The 24,986-nt window shown below is 37.4% G+C and overlaps 2 protein-coding genes across 2 annotated transcripts in view; both read right to left on the bottom strand.

Moving 5' to 3' along the window:
• The window catches only part of TMEM45B (transmembrane protein 45B), a 31,234-nt gene extending 9,305 nt beyond the window's left edge, over positions 1-21,929 (bottom strand). Inside the window, exon 1 of the mRNA XM_039878820.1 lies at positions 21,620-21,929. The gene's annotated coding sequence lies outside the window, so the exon portion shown is untranslated. The remainder of the gene's footprint in view (positions 1-21,619) is intronic.
• A 1,335-nt stretch (positions 21,930-23,264) lies between these two features.
• On the bottom strand, positions 23,265-24,102 carry LOC120615676 (60S ribosomal protein L17-like). The gene is given in 2 exon segments (XM_039878887.1): positions 23,265-23,547; positions 23,549-24,102. Coding segments are annotated over 2 exon segments (543 nt in total). The 5' UTR covers positions 23,809-24,102.
• Positions 24,103-24,986: the final 884 nt, after the last annotated feature.

Here is a 24,986-nt window from a genome sequence, read left to right as displayed (position 1 = left end):
GGTTTTTTTTGAAGAATTTATTTAGAGCAGTTTTAGGTTTACAAGAAAATTGAGAGGAAGGTAAAGGTTTTTTCACATATGCCCTGCCCCTACACAGCCATAGTCTCCTCCATTATTGACATCACTCATCAGATAGTGCGTGCGCGCGCACGCCCACTCACGCTTGCCCATGCACGCTCTTTCTTATTATATATATATATTTTTTATATATATTTTTTCCAGAATGTTATATAGTTGGAATCATACAGTATGTAGCTCTTCAGATTGGCTTCTCTCAGAAATATGCATTTAAGTTCCCTCCATGTTTTTTTTTTTTTTTGATGGTTTCATAGCTCATTTATTTTTAGCACTGAATTACATTCTATTGTCTGGATGTACCACAGTTCATTCACCTACTGAGGGACATTTTGGTTGCTTCCAAGATTCGGCAAGTATGAATAAAGCAGCTATAAACATCCGTGTGCAGGTTTTTGTGTGGACATAAGTTTTTATCTCCTTTGGGTAAATACCAAGGAGTGAGATTGCTGAATTGTATGGTAAAAGTATGTTTTATAGAAACTGCCAAACTGTCTTCCAAAGTAGCTGTACCAGTTTGCATTTCCACTAGCAATGTATGAGAGTTCCTGTTTCTCCTCATCCTCCTCAGCATTCAGTATTGTCAGTGTTCTGGATTTTGGCCATTCTAATAGATGTATAGTTGTACCTCATTTTAATTTGCATTTCCCTAATGACATATGATATGGAGCATCTTTCCATATGCTTATTTATATATCTTCATTGGTAAAGTGTCTGTTAAGGTCTTTGGCCCATTTTAAAATCAGGTAGTTTGTTTTTAAGTTTTAAGAGTTCTTTATTCATTTTGGATAACAATCCTTTATCAGATGTGTCTTTTGTAAATATTTTCTGTCAGTCTGGCTTGTCTTCTAATTTTCTTGATTGTCTTTTGCAGAGCAGAAGTTTTTAATTTTATTAAGTCGAATTTATCAATTATTTTTTTTCACGGATTGTGTTTTTGGTATTGTACTTAAAAAGGCATCACCATACCCAAGTTCATCTAGGTTTTCTCCTGTGTTATCTTCTAGAAGTTTACAGTTTTGCATTTTACATTTAGGTCTGCGGTCCATTTTGAGTTAATTTTTGTGATCAACATAAAAAAATTCCCCATTTTCATTTAATATTTAATGCAGGTCCCTTTCCAGGTAAGGCCTGTTTTATATACTCCTTTGTTTTTCTAGACAGACCAGAAAAACAGTGCAAAAAAACCAGCTTTGCAAATCCTCCCTGCCCATCCCCATTTTTCTGAGAAGCAGTACTGTAAACACAAGCAGAGTCTTTGTCTGCCTCCATGTAGTCCAAACCAACTTGTTGGGCTCCACCCTTTCCTTTTACCTGATTTAAAAATCACATCAGTGTATAGCGGGGTCTGCAGCATGTCTGTAGAAACTACTTTTAAACTATGCTACTTGGAAGGCTGAATACCTTGATTTGATAGGGGAGGTGCAGCCCTTTCATTAACAAATTATTAGATTACTTTATTAGATTAGCTACATCGAACATGTGGTAGAAATATAGAATGAGTCAGTTTGAATAAAGTGGAACAAGGTATAACTAACTTCAAATAAAAAAATATTAGACTTCTGATAATTCGGATAACAACATTCAAATAGGCTAAATCCCTGAGAAATCTAGCTTTAAAAAATAATATAAAAATAAATATTAAGTAAAAAAATCAACCGCTGAAGGAATGAGCTCCCTAGTATACACAGAATAGTGTGGCCATTACACTATACAATATGTTAATCTGAGGAAAACCCACAGGTAGGAAAACACCAGAAAGTGCTCCTGTAAAGACAACTCTTCTAAATTTCTTATTTTAGTATATTTACTCTTTTATTTATTTTTTTTTTTTATCATCACATGAGATAGAATGGGAGTGTGAAGGGAGAATTAAAATTTTGAAGAGGTAGTAGCTTTAAGTTAAGGCTGGCAATCAAGAAGGCTAGCGGTTTGGGCAACTTTTCATATCTAAAGAAATCTCTGAGATTTGAATAAGAGGTTCGATGTGCTTTTCCTTGTACTCTTTGTTTTCAACCATTTCCACCAATCTATAGTCTGTCTTTTTCATTTGAGGTAAGTGAAATAGAAGACAAGCTGAAGGTGTCAGAGAAGGAGGTAAGAGTAAGGAAGAGCGGGGAGCGAGAAAAGGAGAAGAAAGGAGAGAATTAGGGAGAGGAAATGGTGCGGAGGAGAAGAGAAATTATTGTTGATGCCATTTGCCTATAGTTAAAAATAAACCTTGAAATGATACCTTTTTAATTATTAAAAAAAATTTTTTTTATAAAGCCCATATTTTCCCTTAGTTTGGATGGGGAAAGTAGGATTAGTGAAGGAAGGGATGTATCTAGAGAAGTGAGAGAATTAAAAAAAGGAGCAACCAAAGTGAATTTTGTTTTCTTCCTCAAGTTCATAGGCTTAGTAAACAGCACTCTCCAACATTAGGAAAGATAAGGACTTGGCTTTCACAGCAGAGGGAAGGAAGAATTAAAGCTAATTTCTCCCAATTTGTGATGGTAGGATACAACACATGTGGACTACCAAATATCACAGAGAACCTGGAACTCTACTTGGTTCCAATCATACCTTTGGCTTAATAAATTATGGTTTATCTTCACCATGGAATATTATATAACCATTAAAAAGAATGAATTAGACTGATACCAGCTGTTTTGGAAGGTTTTCCATGAGATAATGTTGGCTAAGACAAGCAAGATACAAAAGACTACTTATCATATGACCCCATTTTGTGCAATAGTGATAACATTCTGCATATATGTATACATATGAATATGAGTATATGATTATATGAACAGGGAAAGCAATATGGAAGAGTACTTTGAGAGTATTTAATGCTCTTAATTAAACATTTCTGGTTCTAGGCACATGGTATGATTGCACTTTCTGGCCCCCTTGTAATCTTGTGGGATCTTAGGAGCTGTGAGCAGAAGTGACATGTGTTACTACCAGGCTGAAATACATAATTGCCAGTTTGAGACCCCCCAGAACACACTTCCTACCCCTCTACTACATTACTGTTAGTGTTCAAGATGGTAGCTCCTCCATCAGCCTAGATCTCAGAGTGAGGAGACATGGACCAGAGTCCCAAACAAGCCATGATGAACAAAAGGTATGACAAAAATTAACAATTGTTGTAATGAGCCCCTAATAAGCTCTGGGGGCTCTTTTTATTCAGCATAACCTAGTGTGTCCTGAATAAAACAGATATATACTAGGTCAATATATTATGGGTGGGACACTCAGGCTTTTGTAGTTTTATTTTTTTTTTAAAGTATTGAAAAGCTTTATTAAATCCAGAGAAGTTAGATGATATAAGAATGGCAGAAATTGTACCAAAAAGGTGCCAAAGAAAAATTTGGCAAATTCTTTCTGGAACTGCTCTGACTTCCTCCTTTCATACTTGATATCAGATAGACATATTTTCTCTTTTGAAATGGTGCCCAAGTTCTTCCACACTTACTCTGCTGCCCTGCCTTAAGAGATAGTCTGGTTAAAATTCAGGTAACTAGTCCGTTACAATACAAGGTTACCCTTTAGGTCCATTTCTCTAGTCCAGCAGTTCTTAGTGGGAGTTATTTGTCTGGAGATATTTTTGGTTGTCACCAGTGGAGGTGGCATTACTGGCATCTAGTGAGTAGGGACCAAGAGTGCTGCTAAACATCTTACAATGTACAGGACAGTCCCCTGCAATGAAGGTTTCTGTGGCCCCAAATCTTAATAATGCTGAGGCTGTGAGATCCTGCTCTATTCTAGGCCAGCTTCCTATCCACTTTTTTTCCTGAAGGAAGCAGAGATCAGGCTGTCTACTTTGTTATTTATGTCACCATTTATCCTGAGTGTCCTCCCTTTAAAACTGTTTGTAGAGTATAAGCCCACTTCCCTAGAATTTTATTACTTGCTTTCCTTATCATTTTTATATCCTTTTTTTTTAAAAAAAGGCCTTTATTGAGATATAATTCACATACCTTACAATTTCCTAAAGTGTAAAATTCAGTGGTTTTGAGTATATTCACTGAGTTGTGCAACAATCACCATGTCAATTTCAGAACATTTTCATCACCCACAAATGAAATCCCCTTATCCATTAGTCACTCTCCATTTCCCCCAATCCTTCTTCCTATCCCCTCACAGCCCTAGGCAAACACTAATCTACTTTATATCTCTATAGATTTGCCTATTCCGGACATTTCATATAAATTAAATCATAGAATATGTGGTCCTTTGTGACTGGCTTCTTTCTCTTAGCATATTGTTTTCCACCTGCATCCATGTTGTGTTGGCAGGGCTGATTCCTTCTAAGATCCATCTTCTTGGCTTGAAGATGGCTGTCTTCTCTATGTATCTTCATATCATTCACCCTTTGTGTTTATCTGTGACCTCTTATAAGAAGTATCACCCTCCCTAATGACTTTATTTTAACTTTATTACCTCTTTAAAGACCATATCTTTAAATAATACAGTCACATCCTGAGGTATTGGAGGTTAGGACTTCAACATATGAATTTTTTTTTTTTTTAGAGGGGGGTGACATAATTCAGCCCATAACACCACATTTTATTTATTCATCAATTAATTGACATTTTCATATACTTTTATAGATTTAATTACTAAATCACTACAAAAGACAGCTGTCAGGTGTATCAAAAAGATATTGAAGGTTTCAACAACCTTACTAAGTATTTCTACTTTTTATTCCCTAGACAGTTTTTCCTAATGAATCTGAAAGTCGCCTTCAGATGGTTCTAGAAGTTTCAGTGCATTCTTGCTGTTACGTTTTACTCTTTTTTTTAAACAACCTTATTGACATACCATAAAACTCTCATGCCATAAAATTCATTCCTTTAAAGTGTACAATTCATTGTATAGTCACAGTTGTGCAACCATCACCATTATCTAATTTCAGAGCATTTTCATCAACCCAAGAGAAATCCCATAACCATTAGCAGTCATTCCCCATTTTCTCCCAACCCCTCAGTCTCAGGCAACCACTAATCTATTTTCTGTCTCCATGGGTTTGCCTATCCTAGATATTTAATATAAGTGGAATCCTATTATCTCTGCTTTTTTCACCTAGCAGAATGTTTTCAAGGTTCACCCATGTTGTAACATATGTCAGTACTTTATTCCATTTCATTGCTGAATAGTATTCTGTTATATAGATATGTTGCATTTTGTGTATCCATCTGTTGATGGGCATTTGAGTTATTATGAATAATGATGTTATGAACATTTGTGTACATATTTTCGTGTGTACCTATATTTTCATTTCTCTTGGACGTATACCTAGGAGTGGAATTGCTTGGTCATATGGTAACTTTTCAAAAACATTTTGTCTGTTTTCCAAATTGACTGCACTATTTTACAATCCTACCAGCAATATATAAGGGTTCCATTTTCTCCACATTCTTGCCAAGATATGTCCATCTTGATTTTAGCCACCCCAGTGGGGGTGAAGTGCATCTCATTTTGTTTTGCCTCCTTAATGATTAGTGATGTGGAGCACCTTTTCAGGTACTTATTGGGCATTTGTATCTCTTCTTTGGAGAAATGCCTATTCAAATTCATTACCCATTTTAAATTATTTCTTTTTTGTATTCTTATTTTTGAGTTGCAACTATTTTTTTCTATGTTATTGGTACAAGTCTTATATCACATATATAATTTGAAAATATTTTCTTTCTGTGAGTGTCTTGTTACTTGCTTGATTTTGTCCTTTGAAGCACAGAAGCTTTTAATTTTGATGAAGTCCAGTTTATTTTTTCTTTTGTTGTCTCTGCTTTTGGTATAGTATCTAAGATACCATTGCTTAACTCAAGGTCATGAATATTCACTCCTATGTTTCTTCTAAGATTTTTATAGTTTTAGTTCTTATATTCATGTCTATAGTCCATCTTAATTAACTTTAGTATATGGTATGAGGTAGGGATCCAACTTCATTCTTTCACATATCCAGTTGTCTCAGCCATTTGTTGAAAAGATTCTTCTTTTCCCCATTGAATTGTCTTGGCGCCCTTACCTACCTTTTTACTCTTGAAAATGTATTTCATCAATCTTCAAAGAATGGACTAGCCTATAGTAAGGTCAAGTTGTGTTAAAGAGAAATTCAACTATTATGACACATATATGAAATATTTTAATAGAATGTACAGAGTGTTATGGCAATAAAAGGAGAGAGGACTATGATTCAGCTTGGAAGAAATAGGAGATAGATTTTAGAGGGAAGTGTCACTAAAGTTTCCTTGAAAAATAAGTAAACATAGGTAGTGTGGGTGGAGTTCCAGGCAAAGCAAATAGTACGTGCAAAATCTAAGAGGCAGTTGCAGCCAATTATCTATACAGTCAGAGCTGAGCTGGATAATGTTGCTTAGTCTCTTTAAACTAACATTCCCGGCTTCATTACCAAGATGACTACATGTCATTCTCTTCCATGGGTAGAAGTCATCTTAGATTGAGAATGAATAAAACTCAGCCAACATCATATTTAATGGTGAAAAACTAAAAACCTTCCCTCTAATATCAGGAACAAGACAAGAACTATTGCCACTGTTGTTCAATATAACATTGGAGGACCTAAAGAGAGCAATAGGGCAAGAGAAAGATATAAAAGGCATCCAAATAGGAAATGGAGAAGTCAAACTGTCACTATTTGCAGATGACATGATTCTCTATATAGAAAACCCTAAAGACTCCACAAGAACACTACTAGGAACAATAAGCAAATACAATAAAGTTTCTGGATACAAAATCAATATTCAAAGATCCATAGTGTTCCTATACTCTAATAATGAAGTGTCAGAAAAGGAAGTGGAAAAAATAATTCCTTTCATAATTGCAACAAAAAGAATAAAATACCAAGGAATAAATTTAATGAAACATGTGAAGTATCTATATAATGAAAACTATAAGACCCTATTAAAAGAAATCAAAGAAGATACAAAGGAACAGAAAGATATTCTGTGTTCTTGGATTGGAAGAATCAACATAGTTAAAATGACCATATTACCTAAAGCATTATACAGATTTAATGCAATCCCCATCAAAATCCCATCGGCATTTTTTAAAGAAATGAACAAAAAATCATCAGATTTGTATGGAAGCAGAAAAGACCCCGAATTGCCAAAGCCACCCTGAGAAAAAAAGAATGAGGTTGGAGGCATCACTCTGCCCAACTTCAAATTATACTACAAAGTGACAATAATCAAAATGGCACGGTATTGGTAGAAAAACAGACAGATGAACCAGTGGAATGGAATTGAGAGTCCAGAAGTAAACCCATATTTATACGGGCAAATAATTTTTGACAAAACATTCAAAAACATACAGTGGAGAAAGGAAAGCGTCTTCAAAAAAATGGTACTGGGAAAACTGGAAAGCTACCTGCTAAAGAATGAAACTAAACTTGTCTGTCACCACACACCAAAATTAACTCAAAATGGATTACAGATCTGAATATAAGACTTGAAACAAAATGCATAGAAGAAAACATAGGAACGAAACTCAAAGACTTTGGACTTAAAGAGGATTTTATGAATTTGACCTCAAAGGCAAAGGAAGTAAAAGCTAAAATAAATGAATTGGATTACATCAAACTAAATGCATCTGCTCAGCAAAAGAAACTGTCATCAAGGTAAAGAGACAACCATCTGAATGGAAAAATACATTTGCAAGCAATGCCTCCGATAAGGGCCTAATATCCAAAATATACAAAGAACTCATACAACTCAATAACAACAAAAGAACGGTCCAATCAAAAAATGGGCAGAGAATCTAAACAGGCACTTCTCCTTAGAGGACATACAAATGGCCAAGAAACATATGAAAAGATGCTCAATATCACTAGCTATTAGGGAAATGCAAATCAAAACCACAATGAGATACCATCTCACACCTGTTAGAATAGCTATAGTCAACAGGACAAGTAATAACAAATGTTGGAGAGGATGTGGAGAAAAAGAAACCCTCATACACTGCTGGTGGGACTGAAAATTGGTACAGCCACTATGGAAAACAGTATGGAGGTTCCTCAAGAAACTAAGAATTGATCTACCATATGATCCAGCAATCCCTCTACTAGGTATTTATCCTAAAGATTTGAAAACCCACATCCGAAAAAATATTTAAACACTGATATTCATAGCAGCATTATTCACAGTGGCCAGCACATGGAAGCAACCAAAGTGTCCTATGATAGATAATTGGAAAAAAGAAGCTGTGGTACATATATATAGTGGAATATTACTCAGCCATAAGAAGAGATGAAATACTGCTATTTGTGACAACATGGATGGACCTAGAGATGATCATGCTAAGTGAAATAAGCCAAACAGAAAAGGTTGAAAATCACATGATATCACTTATATGTGGGATATAAACCTAAAAGCAACAAATGAACAGGACAAACAAACAGAGGCTCATGGATATGGACAATAGATTAGTGGTTACCAGAGGGGAGCGGGGGAGGGAAGAGGTAGACAAGATAAAGGGGTCAAATATGTGGTGACAAAGAAATCTAACTGGGAGGTGAACACAGTGTAAATATATATGCCTTACTGTTAAAATGTACAGCTGGAACTTATTGGATTTCATTAACCAATGTCACCATAAAATAAAGAAAGAAAGAAAAAGAAAAGAAGTAATCAAGTTTCATATGAGTTCAGGTGCATTATATTTCCTAGATTTCCCTAAAAGAAACTGGGTTCCTAAACTTTCCTTGAAGGGAAATATAGTCACATAATAGAAACAACATGACCTATGGAATGTCAAACCTAAGTTCAGTCTTGGTTTTGCTACTTTCACTGGACAAGTTCCTTATCCTCTGTGAATCTCCGTACCTCTCCTAAAACAGGGACATCAATTAACATCTACTGGAAATGTCTGCAGCTACCTAGAATAAGTGTTTAATAAATGTTAGTTTCCTTTCTCTGGTGCTTTTATATCTATTCCCACAATTAATAGGGGAGAAACCCGGGCTTCTCTCTTAGGAGAAGTATACTTATTGCTCTAAGGCTGCTGTCCTTTGCTTTCAGTAGCTGGCCTAAAGTGGGTAAGAGACTCACTGTTGAACCTTTGACTAATCCTGGAGAGGGCTACATTCTCCCCATAACCTATTTCCCTACTGTGTTTGATCAGTATAGAAGTAGGTTATGGGAAGAATATAGCACATTATTTTACTGCAGAATACGATTTGTATTTTCTGAATCTGTTCTTGCCAACAGACATGCTCAGAACACTTCGTGTCTGAGTTTACTTTGGAATACAAGCAACCCCGTCTGATTGGAATACAAGCAACCCCGTCTGACTCAGCTTTCTGTTACTCTGCACATAACAAGGTTAATGCCCCTTCTTATCTATGAGTTATTTAATAATAGAATGCAGAGGAAGCACAAGGTACAGTGTTAGAAGTCCTCTGTTGCCCACAGGGTGATGTGACTCTGGCTTAGTCCTGAACTTCCAGCAAGGTGCATCCCTGCTCTACAGTAGCCTGAGAAGTCTTAAGTAACTATAGAGCCATCATTCTCTTCAAAATTTGACAGCTGCTATTATCATGTTTTTTTTTTCCTCTGGGTAAGAGAATCACTGTACATGGGTCCTTGAACAACATGATCAGAAGGAACAAGACCAGAATAACAGTCTGAAGGCTGTTCTGGCATGAGTTCATGATACTGCTGAACACAATTACTATAACAAGAGCTCATTTATCTTCCAGCTCAGTTTTGATCCTAAGCAAAAGATGGTCTCATTCTCACCTTTTTTTCTTTTCCCCTTATGTGAGCCTATTAAATACACGACTGCTGGTTGCTGAGGGAATAATAAAACAAATAAGAAATGATCCCTACACACAAGAAATGATCCCTACAAGGAGTTTATAATATAGTAGGGAGCCATATACTTGTGAAACATGGCATGTCATGAGATACACCAATAGCAGTCCTTGGGGACATAGAATAGAGTGAATACTCTCACCAGAGAATCTGAGGAGGCTTCACAGAAGGGTCTCACATTTGAGCTGGGCCTTTCTTGATTGCTTCTTTCAAACTGTCATGAAAATTAGGTGGTTTTACTGGAATCCTGAATTAAACACCGAAGAACAAATCTTGTCTAAATTTAATTATTTATCAAGAATAAAGAATAAAGAACACTGGCCTCTGAGTCAGAAGACCTGGGTTCTAATCCAGGTTTTGTTACGAGCTCACTCGGTGACCTGGAGCAAGATATGTAACCACTCGGAGTCATGATTTCTTTGTTAAGTGAGTAGTTTGGAAGAGGTCATCTCCATGGCACTTAGTTCTAAAATCCTTTTCTTTCTTTGCTCCTAACACATTACAAAAATGAAATGAAGTGAAAAATGAAAAAGAATTAGAGCAAGTTCTGTTGAATTGAGGGAAGAATGGAACTAAGGTTATTGATATCACCAACAAAGTTACTTGTTGCCACTTCAGCGTACATTAGAGTGAAAAGGGTATCTCTGAACTTGAAAGGTGGCTAATTTTTCAAGCAATAAGAGAAAAAGTTTAATATATTTTCCTTCTTTCTCTACTGTCAGTGAACTTGCTCAGCACTTATATCAGTGAACAAGATGGATGCTAGGCCTTCCACTTCACTCGACAGTCCCTGTCACGTGCAAGCTCTTCTTTCCATTTCCCATAGACTAGTTTTTGAAAACTCATTGCTTCCTTCAGACTTGAGTTCACCCAACTCTGGGTAACCTTTCCTCTCATTCCATTAACATAATTGAGACTATAAGTTATCAATCACCTCAATTTCCTCTTTTTCACCTACAAATTCATATATATCCACACCTATTCTTCTCTTCAGATTCACCCCTCCTCTTACAGGCCAATCCTCCATCTATGCTTTTGATGACATCCTCACCTGTGCTCTCTGAGCCCTAGTTCTATCAATTAAGAACTCTCACTTTTTATTGTCTTTTCCCTTCAGCTATAACCAAGCCCAAGACTTTTTTCACACAAAATAATAAAAGAAAAGGGGAACAAAAAAATTCACTTTGATCCTCGATCTCCTAAGAACCACCATGTATCTCTCTTCCTATTTACTATTTCAAACATAAAATATATCTAAGGTACATGAAAGATATAAAGAATAATTTAACTGTCCCAAATGGGGCCCAGCTTAAGACATAGAACACTAATATCCTTGGAACTTCCTGTTGACCCCTCTTCGATGGTTTCCCCCATACTTTTCTGAGGAGTAGCCATCATCCTGAACCGTGTGTTTAGCATTTACTTGCTTTTGTTTTACTAAATACTACATATATTTACTACTTACATTATCACTAAACCACATAGGTTTGCAAATTTTTTAATTTGAACTTTATGTATTTAGTCAAAACATGTGGATATTTTCCTTGCCATCTTCCCTAGTCAGTAGCTCATAAACAAACACCTTTGATAATAGGTTTATTTCTAGATAATTAAAAATGATTTCTAATATGATAGTTATTTGAAAAGTCATGAATTATTGAACTCAGTTACCACTTAAATGAAGTTTTCTTTGGGTCAAAAGGCATTTGGGTGGCTTTGTGTAATGCAATCAAACATTGTCAAAATTAGTTTTTTTTCCTTGAAAAAGAATCTGGAAAAACAATTTTTGTCTTCATTTAGTTCTCCTTCACTACCACACTGAAAGTGTATTGGCAGATGTTGCTAAATGCTCTCCATATTGTTTTATACAATGGAAATCTTTAAAATATCTTAATAAATCTCTCTTCCGTTCTCTATGCTATTCTATAGTGGTCAGTGTCAAGTAGTCACTTATCTCTGAAATTACTCCCTTCGGCTTTCATGATACCATTCCCTCCTGGCTCTTTTCATCTTCTATAATCTTTTTCCTCTCTTTTAAGGGGTCCTTTTCTTTTGTCTGTCTTTTAAACAGTAGCTGTCTTTGGCTCACTCCTCTTTTACATATATTTCTTGCAAGAACTCACACATACCCATCCTTCCACTACCATTTGCATGCTGATGACTCTCATGACTTAATTTCTAGCTCTGACCTCTTCCTTAAGTTTCAGACTCATATCCAACAACCTGCTGAACTGACACATGCAGGTATGTAAACACAGATGTTTCTTAGACACCGTAAAGTCAACATGTTCCAAACTGAATTCATCTTCCTTCTTCACCAGATCGGCTTCTCTTCTGTATCCCAAACTTGAGTAATGGCTTAACATCCAGTCACTGTTAAAGCCAGAATTCCAGGAGTCATCTTAGACTTGTTCCTCTTTGTCCCTCACTCTGCCCTGCAGTGTGCCAATTTACCAAGAGACTAAAAAATTCTGCTTATTTTGCTTCCCCAAATTTGCTGGTATTCTCTCTTTCCTTTCTAGTCATACAACAATTATTTCCCTTAGGCTCTTAAAGGCTTTTGCCTGGACTACTACAATGCCTCTAGTCCCACTGCCCATAAATCTTTCCACTCTGCAGTCTGTCATCTACCTACAATATAAACTGACTACACCACTATGGAATTTAAAATATTTTATTCACTAATCACCACATTCAGTCCACACTCTTTTGCATTACATATACGGTAGTCCCCCTTATCCATGGGGGATACATTCCAGGACCCTCAGTGGACAACTGAAACCACAGATAGTACTGAACCATATATGTTTTTTTTCCTATCCTATGATAAAGTGTAATTTATCATATAAATTAGGCACAGTAAGATTAACAATAACTACTAATAAAATAGAATATTTATAATATACTATCATAAAAATGTGAGTGTGTCTCCTTTCCTTTTCTCAAAATATATATCTTATTGTACTGTCTACTCACCTTTTCACTTAAAGGAAGTACTTTACAGGTTCTCTACATATCCGAATTATTGGAATCACTACTCTTGCATTTTGGGGCCATTATCAAGTAAATTAAGGGTTACTTGAACACAAGCACCACAATACTGCAGTAGTCAACCTGATAACTGAGATGGCTCCTAAGTGGCTAATGGGCAGGGAACATATACAGCATGGAGACAACTGGACAAAAGGATGATTCATATCCCAGGTGGGAAGGAGTGGATGGCACAAAATTTCATCACACTACTCAGAATGTCATGCATTTTAAAATTTATGGATTATTTCTGGAATTTTCAGTTTAAAATTTTTGGACTGCAGTTGACCACAGGTAACTGAAATCATGAAAAGTGAAACCATGGTTAAAGGGGTCTACAGTGCCCAGGACTTGGTTCTTTGCCTATCTCTCTGGCCTCATCTCCCATTTTTCCCCACCACAAACTTTATGATGTACACTTTGCTCATGCTATTTCCTCTATTTAGTATGTCCTTTTAATTTTTCTTCATCTTACTTACCTTTACTCAGTTTTCAATAGGTGGGCCTTATTTCCTCTAGAAAGCCATCTATGAACCTCCAGGTTGGGCTATATGTCCCAACTCTGTGCTACCGTAGTACCTTATACATATCCTGATTTTTATCACTTACCTTGCTCGTCACATTAAAATTACACATTTACATGTCTTACTAGACTACAGGCTCCTCAGGAGCAGAAACCTTAACTGTTTCATCTTAAACTTCTCATGGCTTAGCACAAAGCTTGACATATAATAATAGTTCTTACATCTAAACTGAACTGATGCAACTTAGACTTAACCTTGAGTCATGAAGAAACTATCTTCTAAATCCAGTCATTTGTAAGGTTGCTAGTACCATCACTTTTTAATGTAATTTTTAGAGCTAGATGAGTCCTTAAAAGACCGTCTAGTACTATGCCTCTAAGATTGGTATATGAATAAGCAAAGAAATATCTGAAATCACAGGGCCAACATGGTATATCATCCTGGAGTATTAATTTCACCTAAAGATTTTAGGAAAATGATTTTCATTAAAACATATATTTTGGGGTAGCATCAATTTTCAAGCATTAAGAGAGACTTCAGCTTATGCCAGGCTATTCTTAGCTAAGCTTCAAGTTGTGGGAGCACACACTTTATAGTGAGTGGTAGCGTTTGAGAATCACTAATTGACAGTGTTTTATTACTTTACAGTGTAGTTTAGTTCTTGTTCTAGAGCCTTCCATACAAAAATAAACAGCCTCAGTGAGACCAAAGCATAGAAATGATCTCAAAAACAGCCACAAGAGAGAGATTTTTCATCCTGGGCCTGGATTAGGTGTGAAAAGGTGTCTGCCTAATAGGGCAGGTCTTTTGAAATTAGTACATCACTGTGCTTTGTACAAAATATTTCTGATAGTAAATAAAGGTAGGGGAGAGAAAGAGAAACAGCAGAACAGAACAAAGAAAAGGCTTGGATCGAAGTAGGGGCCTGATCGAAGAGAGCGGAAGAAGTGAAGGACAGTACAGGTGAGGTGTGGAACACAAGGAAAGAAAAGACTCCAAATAGAACTGTGGTTAGAGATGGGATAAGATGTAGTGTATTTGGTGATAACCTAAGAAATTATTGTATTTTTAGAAAAATGATATGGGGAGTTTTCATCCCTGGAAATTCTACCTGGAAGCCTGGTAGTTTGAGAACTTCACAGTCTGTTTTCATACAGCTGTTCTTTGAGAATATCAACTTTGAGATTAAGGTAGCATCATCCAAGAGGAAGTGACATAAAAAGATGTAGAAGAAACAGAGGAAACAGCAAAGGGACAAGTAGGAAGGTATCATTTAAAATAGATAATGGGGTCAATTTAATTCAAACAACATTCATCTGGTGCCTATTGTATTGGGCATTGTTCTAGGTGATGCAGGAACAAGCCTGGGCTCCAGCCTTCAAGGAGTTTGCAAGTATTTGAAGGTACCTGGGAAAGAAAAGCCAAAGTAGAAAATTCAGTATCTAATGCCTAGGCTTTCCAATTAAGAAGTCTTTGAAAGTAAACCAGGAATCATTCTTGTAACATACTATCTGGTGATCTAAAACTTTCTTTGCAAGAAGAGTGATGAATCTGCCCCAAGTTTTGATTATCACATGTCAGGCTGCACAAGGGAAAACCATTATGGATTTGGAGTGACAAGGGCAGAAATTCTCTTTCAGATTCTATAAGCTGGACATTCTCTAGAGGTATTAGGAAAATATTTTCCCAATATAGTCTTAAAGAAAAATACTAGCGAATTATTCTTTTCCAACTTAATTAAATCTCCTAACAATGTGTTAAGACAGACACTGCCATGATATAGAGGTTCAAAGGCCTCAATTTATTCTAGATTAATAAGTATTTCATTATAGGTGGGTAATAAATGTTTTGAAAATGGTTATTCCAAAACAATTACTTGTACATGTGCTCACAGGATTTTCATTACCCTAGGATCTCTCTTTTTACTTTTTAATAATAAAAAACTCAGTCTTCAAGGAAGCCTTCTGATAGTCTCTACGTTGCTAATGGAAGAACGATGCATAGAGGGGCACAGGGATGCACAGAAGCACCAGGTACTTCAAAGTAGGCAGAGTCAAGAACAAAGTTCTGATTTTGACTCCTAGACTGCCCCTTAACCTACCTCAAAAACAAAAATCTCTACTATTAAACACATTATATAATTAATAAATCTAAGTTATTAGTGACTTTTTCTCAAACAGGAATAAATGGCTAGAGATGGGGACTTTCTAATGAGAAATTGATTATACTAGAAAGCTGCTGGAGACATAATGATAAGCCACCAAAAAGCCTGCTCTGCCTAATCATTCTGCAATGAAGCTTGCCACTCTATAAGACAAACTCCCAGACTGCATTTTAGTACACCATTCTTAAACATGGACATTTGAACAAAGCTCCAAACATGAAAGGCAGAACCAAAAACAACAGAAAGGCTTTGAAAATATCACATATTATAGTCAGCTGAAGAAAACTTTTAAAATGTAGAAAAAATACAGTTAATATTCTCAGAGAAATATGAGAAGATACTGCATCCATGAAATAAGAACAGGATACTATTAAAAAAAAAAAAAGCAACATTTGGAAGCCCCTCCACCATACCACCCAAACAAAAGCCCTTGGGAATTAAGCATATAATGGTAGAAATGTAAAAATTTAATAGAAGGGTTGGAAGATTTATTAGAACTAAAAGATAAGAGATGTTATTAAAAATAGAAGAGAAAAAATAAGAAAATTAGAGAATGGATCCAAGAGTCCCAACATCTCAATAATTAACATAAGTTTCAGAAAGACAGAACGGAGAAAAGTATGAATAGAAGAAAACCACCCAGAACTGAAGAATATAATTTTTACATTGAGAAGGCCTTAAAGGTACCTACAGTGGTCCTAACCTTTTCGGCACCAGGGACTAGTGCTCCTATGAGAATCTAATGCCTGATGATCTGAGGTCAAGCTGAGTTGGTAACTAGTGCTGGGGAGCAGCTGCAAATACAGATGAAGCTTTGCTGGCTCTCTTATCAGGCCATTCCAGGTAAGAGGCCTGGGGGTTGGAGACCCCTGACCTAGAACAATGACTGAAAAAAAAAACCCAACCCATTATCAACTAACAACATCAGAAATATCAGAACATGAGAAATAAAGAAAAAAAAATCTTACAAACTTTCAGCAATTCAAATGAAATCCAAGGGATCAGAAATCAGAATGGCATCAGCTTTTCAACAGCACTCTAAGAAGGTAGATGAAAATGGAGCAATACTTTCAAAATTGTGAGAGGAAATTATTTCCAGTTAATATCTTCTACTCAGCCAAATGATCAATTAAATGCGAAGGAAGAAAAATGACATCTTGAATGTACGAGATCTCAAAAAGCAATCAAGTCTTGTGGCACTTGAATTTTATATAATTTTGAGAGCTGTCTTTAAGAAAAAAAAATCATAAAATTACAAATACAAAACTGGATATGAAAATGAATATTTATTTAGACTGAGAAAAGTAATCATAACAAATTGGAATCATGGAGGTTTAGGGCTCTTTCTTTTAAAATATCTTTAGAAAATTTACCAGAAATGCTTCTCAGTGGCAACCTGGCTTTTCTTCCCCACCTGACAGTTTGCAGCCCTTACAGGGGCCCACGAGCTTCTTCAGCTCTGGGATAAATCTGCCTCTGCCTCTGCCTCCACGTGCCCTTTCTCAGGAAGCTATGCTCCAACAAAACCAGAGAATGAAAAGGGATGGAATCCAAGAAATGAGAATCTAGTACAATTCACAGGGTGGTAGCCTAGAAGCTCCCAGAATCACGAGGGGGTCAGAGAACAATTAGTCCCTGAGAATGGGGGATATGGAAGGTGGAGCAGGGATTTTTCCGAGAAGACAAAAATCAAATTGGCTATTTACTTGATGTTTAACTCTATTGAGAGGAATTTTATCATCCTGTCAAAGTTTGAGCAAGAATTGATAATGAGTACTCAAAAAACTAAGCAGTTGAAGAAGATAAAGCAATATACTAACTCCAGGGGATAGAAAAAGGTTGTACAAGAAAGGAAGTGTAAAAATCATGGTTTATCACAAGGCTTAGTTGTGAATAATATTTGCGTAGTCATAATAATGTAAACACTAAACATTGCTATGTCATAAAAAATTAGGATGTAACTATTGGGACCTTTCCAGAAAGGAAAGTGAATGTGAGATAAAATAATAGGTGTATGAGGGAGCAAAATTCTCTTCCTTCAAAATAGAAAGTCAATAAGTATTACCTAGAACTGGGAAAAGAAAAAGAAATAGCTAGTAGCATTATTTGGGAATATGGTGATAAAAATGAAAACAAATAAACAACAAAAAAAACCAGCCCAAAGCATTGAACATAGTTGCCTCTGAGAGGCAGCTCAATACAGACTCTAGAAAAGACCTTAGAACTTATGACTTTTAAGACTATACATTTATTATGTTGACCAAAATGGAAAATTAAAAAAGAAAGTGATATCCTCAAAGGAAGTGATAGGGAAATAAAATGAAGGTGCCCCTGCTAAACCACCCCAAATTCAGTGTTTTTCAAGCTGTAATCCTGCAACCACCCACATTTCAATTACCCAGAGTGCCAGTTAATTATTCAGATTTATAGACCCATCTCAGGCCTAAATTATCAGCATTTCTTGAGGAGGGCCTCGGATTCTATGATTTTAAAAAGGTCCCTTAGATCCACAGCATTATCTATTGCTTTTTTAGTAAACCAAAGAATAAAACAAACAAATAAATAACTCCACAACCTATGTAGGGACAAAGGGGCAATGACTCCTCAAATATACTAGGGTAGACTCTGCTAGTTGTCTACCCAATCAACATCCACCCTCCCTTTCCTCCTTATTAACAAAATCCTTATTTTGTTGTATTGGCAATGTATCCAACTAAAACACTAAATTCTCTAATGCTCCCTTATAGTTAGGAGTGGTTATGTGACATAGTTCTTATATGAATAAGATAAAAGAAGTTGCCTGGGTGGGGCTTTCAGGAAAGATATTATTATTTAAAAAAGGACAGACTCAGCTGGTATATGCCTTCTGCCCTCTTGATAGGCACAGAAAAGATGGTCGTCTTTCAATGAGGACCAAAGCTGCATGCTAAGGATGGTGGTGCAGGGAGACAGAAGGAGCCTGGACTTCTCACTTCCAGACATCTAGTTTTTTGAGAAAAACAAACTCCGTACTTATTAAGTCACTGGAGTAGAGTTTTCTGTTACTGTAGCTGAATGAAGTCCAAGTGACATCTCACACTTGTTCAAATGTTTGTTTGATAGATACTGAATATATTCCATTGAGTGTCTACTATGGGTACTGTGCTAAGAATAACACAATGGGCCATACAAATAAGGCCCTTTCCCTCATGGAACATGGAATAGAGTGGAAGAATCTATAGGATTCAGGGAGGCTATGGTTTGCTGTCACAGACCCCAAAGCAATAGAATCAGTCTAACCAAACTTTATGTATGTAGGAAATCCTCAAGGGATCACATGCCTGAAGGAGCAGTAGTCTGAACATTGGGAGACCTAGGTTTTAGCTGTAATTCTTCAGCAAAGTAGATTTGGGGAAGCAACATGGGGTACTTGCTTAATTTTTCTTGAATCCAATTTTCTTCTTTGGATAATTTTTAAGGCTATCCTCAGCTCTAAAATATAAATATTTTTGTGATTACATTGAACAAAGGTGGGCATGAAATATACCAAACAAGAATGTCTCTAAATTTAGATTCTAAGAGTTCAAGTCAGAGAATATATTAAAAAAATGTGCAGGAAAAACAAATCATAACTCCTCATCCTGAAATTAAACAGAACCACTCAGGTGAAAGCTGTGGTATTATGGAAGAAGTTCTGGTTTGAGTCCTGGCTGCCATTTAACAGATGGGTAAGACCAGGCCAGATGCTCAGTATCTCTAAGTTTCAGTTTCCACATTTATGAAATAGGCTATTACTCTTCCCTCAGGGTGCTGCTTATAGAAATCATCTTGCACTCTGTAAAGTTCCCTTATGATCTAATACCAGCAAGATATTGATAAAGGCTTACAATATCTAAATCCTGCAAGGGAAATATATGAGCATGCTTTGATATTTTCAGTTTAATTCTTCACTCAACACAAAAGGCTGATAGATCTTTTATGTTTCCTTCTCTTTTTGACTCATTTTATTTTTACACAAGAGAACAGACAAGAGAAACAAAAACAGCTAAAATTCAAATAATCTCTGTTTGTTTCTAGCCCCAGTAAATATTTGAGGTAGAGGGTGGGCAGTTAAAAGGGAAGCTGAGTTCAAGTGAAGTGTGCAGATTACAGCACTTACCTGTGCCTCTAATTGTTCATATTCAGTATTGTGAAGTATTGTGAATAATCTAGTTTTTGTTTTATGACCTGTCTATAGAAACAAGTATAGATATGAACTCTGTCTATATATGCACTCATTAACTGATGACACAGTAGTGACTTTAGTTCTTGTACCCACAATTATAAAAAGTTTTGCAATAACAGGAACTTTGGCTATGGGAGTGGCTCTACACATGGTAAAACTGCCCTTATCCATTTCAACCAGCAGATGTGTATGAGGAAAAGAGACAATCCTTTGATTATAGCCAACATAGGCAACACCTGTACTTTGACCAATTAAGCCGATGTTAACTTGAACATGGTGGGAAGATAAGAAAGCAGAAGTCTTTTTTTTTCTCTTTGCTCCCTCTCTCCCCAGCGCTTGCCAAATCCAATCTCAAAGTGCTATTTGTTAAGATTAGGCAAGAGACATAACCAAGAATATTGGGGAAGACACCAAATAGAAAAACTGGTGCCAAATGTGAGATTCAATAGCTTCACCTAGGCCATCTCAACCAACAGCCACCAAATGGGTGAGGGAAGAATCCACAGGATATAAGGAAAATCACAAAGTATGAAATAAATAAGTGATGGTACTGTTTCCACCTTCTATGGAAGAAGTGAGAGGAAATCAAAGCTCTTTAAAAAGGGAATTGAATGCTTAGTTCCCAAAATACCAGAACAAATAGTGCACCACCAGAATCACGCCTCACTCTGCTTATGTCTGGCACTCTCCCCTTGTGAAACTAAAGGACCATATTCAATAAAGCCTTCACATCAATTCCATATCTTTTCTAGAAACTCTAGGAACAGAGAGTAATTACATTATTATGAAGCCAACAAATGCTCAGTCACGAAGAACTCAGTCTGAAGTGGGACTGGCTCCATATTTCACAGTGTATCATGATTCTCCCCTACACTGTTGCATACCTGGTTAAAAACAGCACGTGTTTCTTATGAACACTAAGTCATACTACCTATTAAAATGATTGCAAAAATACAGATAAAATTCTTAAGCCATTTTATGAGCCAGACAGAGCAGTGGGTGGGGAAAATGAGAAGAGATGAGGGCAGCAATGGCAGACACAGAAACATGGCAGAAGAGAAAGTGAAGGAAATGGGCATTTCTGTGAATTTTAGGAGAGGTGCCTGCCTAAATTTTCACACGATCTATTTCATAATGCCATGGGTTTCCTTTGCTAAAATACAAATCTTTCTTACATCTAGGGCTGGGTCCTATCTCCAGAGGTTATCTCTCTGGATTCAGACAGGGTCACCTAAACCTATTTTTAGGTCTCACGTAAACCTCTCCAACCATTGCTAACCTCACCCCTTAGCTTCTGACATCCTGGCCTATTAGCGGAAGTGGAATAAGGGCTCCGGGGATTTAATCAACCATTCTCCTCTTACTATTAGATTCCAGCTTCTTGGCCTAAAGTCAGCATCTGGTTGGTGCATTTGTGGATGGGAACTAACAATGAGAGACAGTAGGACTGTAAGTGCCCACAGCCACGTGGAGCCCACTGAAAGCTGTACTGGGCCAGACATGAGCCATCACCGCCTGGTTGTCCTCTAATCCTCAGGGTGGAATGGAAAGGAGGGGCTTCACACTTCAAAGCTTCCCTCACCCAGCAACATGGGCGACCCAACTGGCCATGGATGCAGCAAATTGATTCTAGGTCGCAGGCGTTCGGACAGAGGGTCGCGGGCACGGTGGTTGCTTCCCCAACCCTGAGTCCTCCAGCTCCTCCCTCTCCTGTCCCGTCTGGGCCCCGTCCCTGTCCCATCCCTCTCTCGGTTCAAGTCCCCTCTGCGTCCGAGGCCCCTGCCCACAGAGTACATCTCACCTGCGCTGAGCGCCTCCGAGCCGTCCGCTGGCCACTAGCCGTCCGAGTGCCGCCGCCACAGAGCAGGTGCGAGCGAGCGCCCCGCCCGCCTGGGCTGAGCCACTAGCCGGCCCTCCCCGGCCCGCCCGTCTCCGCCCCTGAGGGCTGGGCCTCCTTTCTCAAAGCCCTCACTTTCTTCCTTATCCCCGACCTTCAGCTGAGGTATTCCCGGGCCCCTAGACACTCCCTAAAGTGTATGCTCCAGCAGGGTCCCGACACTGAGCACCGGAGCGGACTGTGACCGACTGTGATCTATAATATGAAGCAATTACAGAGCCTGGGAGGCAGGGAGGACTCAGAATTCTTAAGGAAGACTGTCATATCCTGGACCAGAATCCAGTTTTGTGGCTTAACCTGGGTGTTAACAAGGGTTCCTCCCTCGCTCCCTCGCTCCCTCGCTCCTCTTCTCCGTCCTTCCTTCTGCTTCCTTCCTCTCTTCTCCGTCCTTCCTTCTGCTCCTTCCTCTCCTCCAACCCTTCCTTTTCCTTCCTTCCTTCCTTCCTTCCTTCCTTCCTTCCTTCTTCCTTCCTTCCTTCCTTCCTTCCTTCCTTCCTTCCTTCCTCTCTTCCTTCCTCTCTTCCTTCCTCTCTTCCTTCCCTGTCACATGCCAGATAGGCATAGTTCTAGGTGCTGGAGTTAGAGCCACAAAGGAAAAGGAAATAAAGTCTCTGCCTTGAAAGAGCTGCTTTCTACTAAGGAATGCATGATATTCTTTGTAGCATCATGTGGTCTCAATGCTCTCATCTGTAAGTTAAGGGCTGGACTAGTTGAATAGTTTCCCATCCTATTTTTTGCTCATAATCCCCTGTGGAAGTTGAAAGAATGCAAGAGCTAAGGCTGCATCTCAAACCTACTGACCAGAATCTGGGGAGGAGTGCTGGCAGAGGTGGTGGAGAACCTCCCTTCCAGATCTCTAAGATGCCTTCCAACTTATCCATTGTTGAGGGCGCTGGAAACCAAGAAAGTCTTCCTGGAAGAGATGCTGTATTTTAGGTTTTAGAGAAAGGCAAAGGTTATACACCAGCAGGGTGGAAGGGGAGGGGATCCCAAGTGTAGTTTCTTTTGATCAAATAGCTTTTCTTTTCTATGAAGTCAAAGGAAGGTACTTTTGAGGGTAAGGCATAAACCTGAATGATTTTTTCCTCTATAAAGGAGTGAATGAGGCCCTGTGGAAGTTGATAATTGTAGAGGGGTGCAGCTGTTAGCTAATGGAGCCACATACTTCAGATGGATAATGTGCCAGAGCCAGAGCTGGGAGAGCAACTTTTTAATTTCCTATCAACTTGGGAATTTATTTAACCACGAGGCCTCATCATGGCATTTGCTCACACATATTCATCTTTGAATGAATGATAAGATGGAGTCCTGGATGTCTGTTACCCTGGAAGATTCTGTTCCTATTCATTAGATCCCTGACATTTTCAAGCTTTCCCTTAAGTAAAGTTTTCTTTTCCTCTGAGGCTGTGAAGATGAAACAAATGTGTGACCCGTTAGTTGTAGTTACTGGCGGGTAGAGAAGCTTCTTTCTTTCTTTCTTTAATTAATCAATCAATTAATTAATTAATTTTTGCTTTTTAATTTTATTAACATTTTTTTGATACAGAATTTACTCCTGGGCCATAAGTTTTTGTTTCTTAATTTTCTTCTGGGATATCTTTTTCTTCTGTGCAAGCTTCTCTTCTGGTTTAGGAACAATCTTCTCTTTTTCAGTAGAGATCATCTCAGTGTGGCAGGGAGAGCTCATGTAGGGGTTAATTCGCCCATGAGCTTTGTAAGTTCTGTGCCTCATCTTGGGAGCTTTGTTCACCTGGATGTTCTCAGTGACTAGAGAGTCTACATCTAAACCTTTAAGTTCAGCTTTACTCTCTGCATTTTCAAGAACGTGAGTGAAAATTCAGCACTTTTTTGAGCCACAAACCCTGTGTCCAGCCCCACTGTTTGGCCTGAGTATACCTACCAACTCCACCATTGTAACCATGGAATGGCATACATTGCTTCTGTAAAGTGATATCCTTCATATAGTTCTTGGATATGCATACCCTTAATGGCCTGGGAAGTTTCACAACTGTTCTTACAGTAAACATGAAGATTTGAACCTCTCGATTTGCATGATGTTGCAGGATATTCTGGGTCAAGTGACAGTGAACCATTTTCGGAGGTCACCTCAGACCGCTTATGGGAAAAATGACGCTCCTTTTTTATTATTATTTTTGTTTTTCAATGATAGTTGACATTCAATAGTATTTTATATTAGTTTTAGGTGAACAGCACAGTGCATAGACATTTATATAATTTACGATTAGTACCCACCTGGCTCCATACATAGTTATTACAATATTGTCGACTGTATTCCTTATGCTGTACTTTACAACCCCATGACTATTGTTAATTACCAGTTTGTACCTCTTAACCCTTTTGCCATTTTCACCCAGTCCCCCTACCCTCCTCCCATCTAGCAATCATTAATTTGTTCTCTGTATCTACAAGTCTGTTTCTGTTTGTTCATTTATTTTGTTTTTCAGATTCCACACATAAATAAGATCATATGGCATTTGTCTTTCTCTATCTGACTTATTTTACTTAGCATAATGTTCTCTAGGTCCATCCATTTTGTTGTAAATGGTAAGATTTCATTATTGTTTATGGCTGAGTAATATTCCATTGTATAGAAGTACCACATCTTCTTTAAATTCCACTACTGGGTATTTACCAAAAAAAAAAAACAACAACAACCCAAAACACTAATTCAAAAAGATATATGCACCCCTACATTCACTGCAGCACTATTTATAATAGCCAAGATATGGAAGCAACACAAGTGCCCATCAAGAGTGATGCTTCTTAACATTGAAAAATTGGAAGTAAGAAAATTATCTCTGCCTCAAATTATAATATCCAAGTGCCAGTTTTCACAAAATAAGTTTAACCGTCTTTAACTTGATCTGTAAAAATAACTTAAACCAAATAGCTTAAATCAAACAGTTAACAAAAGATAAATTTCTAGTATGTCAATAACTATAAATTGACATAGTAAGAACAGCTAACAACTATTATAAAGCTATTTTAATATAATATTGGAGCCGATTGGTGTCTAGAAATATCCAATTATTTGTGGGTCTTAATAAACACAAGGATGAAATTTTAATTCAATGGAAAATGGTTTATTTTATAAATATAGCTGACATAATTGACTATTCTTTTGGAAGATCTTGTCATAGAATTGCTTATTATCCAATCTTTCCTTGGCCACTATGGTACTAATTGGGCACATGGCCACTCAGAATGAGTATGAGTTTTCCCAGCCTCCCTTTTAACTAGGATGGGTTAC

Source organism: Pteropus medius, unplaced genomic scaffold, assembly GCF_902729225.1.
Source record: "Pteropus medius unplaced genomic scaffold, Ma_sr-lr_union100, whole genome shotgun sequence".
In the NCBI taxonomy this organism is placed as follows: domain Eukaryota; kingdom Metazoa; phylum Chordata; class Mammalia; order Chiroptera; family Pteropodidae; genus Pteropus; species Pteropus medius.
This window is presented reverse-complemented; position numbering and strand designations above follow the sequence as displayed.